Raw genomic sequence first — 4,351 nt, 5'->3', positions numbered from 1 at the left:
AGTAGAACAGAATCAAGAGTCCAAATAAAACCCCTTACATTTCTGGTCAATTGATTTTTTTTTCTTAATATCAACTCTTTATTTATTTATTTATTTATTTTTGCCTGCGTTGGGTCTTAGTTGCGGCACGCGTGCTCTTCCTGGCAGAGCATGGGCTTCTCTCTAGTTGTGGCGCGCAGGCTCAGTTGCCCTGCAGCACGTGGGATGTTAGTTTCCCGACCAGGGATCGAACCCAAGTCCCGTGGTTTGGAAGGTGGATTCTTAACCACGGGACCACCAGGGAAGTCCCTGGTCAATTGATTTTTTTTTTTTTTTTTTTTTGTGGTAAGCGGGCCTCTCACTGTTCTGGCCTCTCCCTTGCGGAGCACAGACTCCGGACGCGCAGGCTCAGGGGCCATGGCTCACGGGCCCAGCTGCTCCGCGGCATGTGGGATCTTCCCAGACCGGGGCACGAACCCGTGTCCCTGGCATCGGCAGGCGGACTCTTAACCACTGCACCACCAGGGAAGCGCTGGTCAATTGATTTTTGACAAAGGTGCCAAGACAATTCAATGGGGAAAAGGATAGTCTTTTTGATAAATGGTTCTGGGACAACTGAATATCCACATGCCAAAAGATGTGTTTAGATCCTTCCTTTATACGATGTACAAATACTAACTCAAAATAGGCCATAGACCTAAATGTAAGAGCTAAAACTATAAAACTTCTAGAAGAAATTATGCAGGAAAATCTTCCTACCTTGTGTTAGGCAGAGATCTCAGATGCAACAGCAAAAGCACAAATGACAAAAGAAAAAATTTATAAATTTTACTTTACCAAAATTTTTAAATTTTGCACTTCAAAAGACATCATTAAGAAAATTTTTAAAAAAAGAAAAAAAAAACAAACCTGTGGAAGACTGGAGGAAAATAATTGCAAGTCGTATGTTTGATTAGGGACTTTGTATCCAGAATAGGGTTGACCCCTGAACAATACAGGGGTTAAGGGCACCGACGACCCCTGAGCAGTTGAAAATCTGAGTATAACTTTACAGCCAGCCCTCCCTATCCAGTTTCCATCTACAGATTCAATCAACCTTGGATCATGTAGTACAGTATAACGTACTTTTAAAAATCCACATATAGGGCTTCCCTGGTGGCACAGTGGTTGAGAGTCCGCCTGCCGATGCAGGGGACACGGGTTCGTGCCCCGGTCCGGGAAGATCCCACATGCCGTGGCTGGGCCCGTGAGCCATGGTCGCCGAGCCTGCGCGTCCGGAGCCTGTGCTCCGCAACGGGAGAGGCCACAACAGTGAGAGGCCCGCGTACCACAAAAAAAAAAAAAAAAAAGATTTGAATAAGTGTTTTTCCAAATAAGATATATGAGTGGCTAATAAGCACATGAAAAGGTGCTCAAGATCATTAATTATTAGAGCGATGCAAAGTAAAACCACCTCACTCCCGTCAGGATGGCTATAACGAAAGAGACAGACAACAAGTCTTGACAAGGATATGAGGAAACAAATTGTCATATATTGCTGGTAGGAATGTAAAATGGTGCAGCCACTTTGAAAAACAGTTTGACCATTGCTTAAGATAAACATAAACTTTCCATACAACCTAGCAAGTCTACTCGTAGGAATCTACCCAAGTAAAGACACGTGCACATACAAAGACACTTACATGAACATTCATAGCAGCATTACTCAAGACAGCCCCAAACTGGAAACTCAAAATGTCCATCAACTGGTATTGAACAGATAAATAAAACAGTACATCCATGCATTGGGATATTACTCAGCACTGAAAGGAACAGACCACTGGTACATGCTACAGCATGGATGAACCTCAAAAACTTTAAACGGAGTGGAAGAAGTCAGAAGCAAAAGACTGCGTATTAGTTCATGTATAAGAATATCCAGAAGAGGCAAGTTTATAGACAGAAATCAGATCAGTGGTGGCTTAGGGCTGGAGCCGGGCGCTGGATTGACTGCAAGTACACAGGTGGGACTTTTTCATGTTGGTGGAAATGTGCAACGATGGCTGCACAACTCTATAAGTCATCGAATTGTTTAAAAATGAATGTGAGGATATTATGGTGAGACTCCAAGGAGAGTAGAGGCAGGGAGACAGCCTCCATTTCTAGAGTTACAAGACGGGAATAAAGAAACCAGCTCTGTAGCGGGGCTAGGATGAGACGGGGAGGTGCAGGGACTGGATGCATGCGATGGCAGCATAGAGCCTGCGAAATCGAAGCATCAAAGCCTAAGGTTCCAGAAGGCGGAAGGCCGGCGGCGGCTGCCCAGACTGTGCCTGCAGTTTAGAGCTTAGGAGAAGCACCTGAGTGTGTAACTGTGGAGTGGTTTAAAATACCATCAGTGGGACTTCCCTGGTGGTGCAGTGGTTAAAAATCCGCCCGCCAATGCAGGGAACACAGGTTCGAGCCCTGGTCTGGGAAGATCCCACCTGCCGAGAAGCAGCTAAGCCCGTGCGCCACAACTACTGAGCCTGCGCTCTAGAGTCCTTGGGCCACAACTACTGCGCCCACGTGCCACAACTACTGACGCCCACGCGCCTACAGCCTGTGCTCCGCAACAAGAGAAGCCACTGCAATGAGAAGCCCACTTACTGCAACAGAGAGTAGCCCCCGCTCGCTGCAACTAGAGAAAGCCAGCGGGCAGCAACGAAGACCCGACGCAGCCAAAATAATTAATTAAAAATAAAATAAAATGCCATCAACTAGTGTGAAATGGCAACTGCTCCATACCATCAGCCCACCCCAGGCCCTGGGTCCGCTTGCCCCACTTTCTCTTCCTTTCGTAAACTGGAAAGCGCTTTGCAGTCTAAGACACGTCATTAGATTAAATAAGACCGTGAAGTCCAGCGGACACTAGGTGCGGGGCAAGTCGGGCGCTGAGAACGCAGGCCAGGAAAGTTGGTCTGGTCCCGTCCTCGCATCCCAGCTCTCCAGCTGGTGACAGTGTCAAAACAAAGCAGCAGCAGCCGCCTGAAGGGGGCGCCCGGATGTAACGCGCGGCCCCGCCCCGTCACGTGCCTGCGGCGTCGCGTCACACCCGGAAGCAGCTGCTGTGGGGAGCCGGCAGTAATGAGCGGGGAGACAGGGCCGGCGTCCTCAGCGCCCCCTCCCGGGGAGGTCGAGCCGGGCAGTGGGGTCCGCATCGTGGTTGAGTACTGGTGAGGGGCTCCGGCCAGTGGGGGAATCCGGGCCGGAGGAGGGTGGGTCCACCGGAGGTACCGTCCCGGAAACCCAAGCGGACCTCAGGTATCTTCTCCCTAGTGAACCCTGCGGCTTCGAGGCGACCTACCTGGAGCTGGCGAGTGCCGTGAAGGAGCAGTATCCTGGCATCGAGATCGAGTCGCGCCTGGGGGGCACAGGTGAGGCCGCAGAGCACCTGCTGAGTCAGTGTTCTAATTCCCAGCTCTACCACTTTCTAGCTCTGGCACTGGCTGTTAGTGTCCAGCAGTGTCTGGCACATAGTAAAATGTCCATGCAACTTGAGTGAGGGGGGGTTACAGATGAAGCCTGTTGGGAAAATGGGTGAGACTGAAGTGTAGGGTTGGAGGGGAGGGAACCCTCTATTGAGTTAGGAAGCCGAGTTCAAAGGAAGCGGATGGGGCCCGTGAAGGACGTGAAGGAGGAGCCTGTGTTAAGTCTAAGGAGTGTGGAGGGCCTCCCCTGACTTTGGCCTGTTCTCAGCATACAGTTCATTCATCCGTTTATTTAATACCAGGGGCCTTTGAGATCGAAATCAATGGACAGCTGGTGTTCTCCAAGCTGGAGAATGGAGGCTTTCCTTATGAGAAAGATGTGAGTACTTGCCATGCTGGGAAGACCCCTGGTTCACCCTGACCCTACAATGAACGCGTCATCCCATTCCACATCTCTGCCTTCTAGCTCATTGAGGCCATCCGAAGAGCCAGTAACGGAGAACCCCTAGAAAAGATCACCAATAGCCGCCCTCCCTGCGTCATCCTGTGACTACACGTGATTCTGGGTTCCTGTTCTCTTCTGGGATCCAAGCCTTGGTCACCCCTTTGGTTCTGCTGAGGGCTCCCTACTGCCTCTTTCACCTCACTTAGCTCCCCGTAGCTAAGAGACCCTGGTCTCCACTTTGCCCCTTTGGGTACCAGGAGGGTTCTGCGGTCTTAGGGGTGAAAGAGAAAACCCTCTCCATGGACATTTCTACAGCCACCTTATACCCCTTTCCCAGGATCAGTGCCCACAAAAACCTGCTCCCCTCTCCAGCTTAGCCATACTTGTCAGATGCTACCATAGTTCTAATTTATTTTCCACTAACCCCAGGCAATGTCAGCTATTGGCAATAAAGTGGCACTGCACCAGTGCCCACTAG

General features: G+C 50.1%; 1 protein-coding gene across 1 annotated transcript; it reads left to right on the top strand.

The window, feature by feature from the left end:
- The first annotated feature begins 3,020 nt into the window (after window positions 1–3,020).
- On the top strand, window positions 3,021–4,342 carry MIEN1 (migration and invasion enhancer 1). The gene is made up of 4 exons (XM_033848376.2): window positions 3,021–3,173; window positions 3,277–3,374; window positions 3,731–3,807; window positions 3,895–4,342. The coding sequence occupies exons 1-4, from the start codon at window positions 3,085–3,087 to the stop codon at window positions 3,976–3,978; spliced, it is 348 nt and encodes a 115-aa protein (XP_033704267.1). The 5' UTR covers window positions 3,021–3,084; the 3' UTR covers window positions 3,979–4,342.
- The last annotated feature ends 9 nt before the right edge of the window (window positions 4,343–4,351 follow it).

Source organism: Tursiops truncatus, chromosome 20 (genome assembly GCF_011762595.2).
Source record: "Tursiops truncatus isolate mTurTru1 chromosome 20, mTurTru1.mat.Y, whole genome shotgun sequence".
Classification (NCBI taxonomy): Eukaryota; Metazoa; Chordata; class Mammalia; order Artiodactyla; family Delphinidae; genus Tursiops; species Tursiops truncatus.
Note: the sequence above shows the minus strand (reverse complement) of the source record. Positions and strands in the feature narration are given on the sequence as shown.

What these genes read in the sequence shown, in the direction of transcription:
- MIEN1 (XM_033848376.2), top strand. Translation starts at nt 3,085, where the DNA reads ATGAGCGGGGAGACAGGGCCGGCGTCCTCAGCGCCCCCTCCCGGGGAG. An exon ending in CGCATCGTGGTTGAGTACTG is followed by an intron (nt 3,174 to 3,276) that starts GTGAGGGGCTCC and finishes TCTTCTCCCTAG; the next exon opens with TGAACCCTGCGGCTTCGAGG. An exon ending in GCTTTCCTTATGAGAAAGAT is followed by an intron (nt 3,808 to 3,894) that starts GTGAGTACTTGC and finishes TCTGCCTTCTAG; the next exon opens with CTCATTGAGGCCATCCGAAG.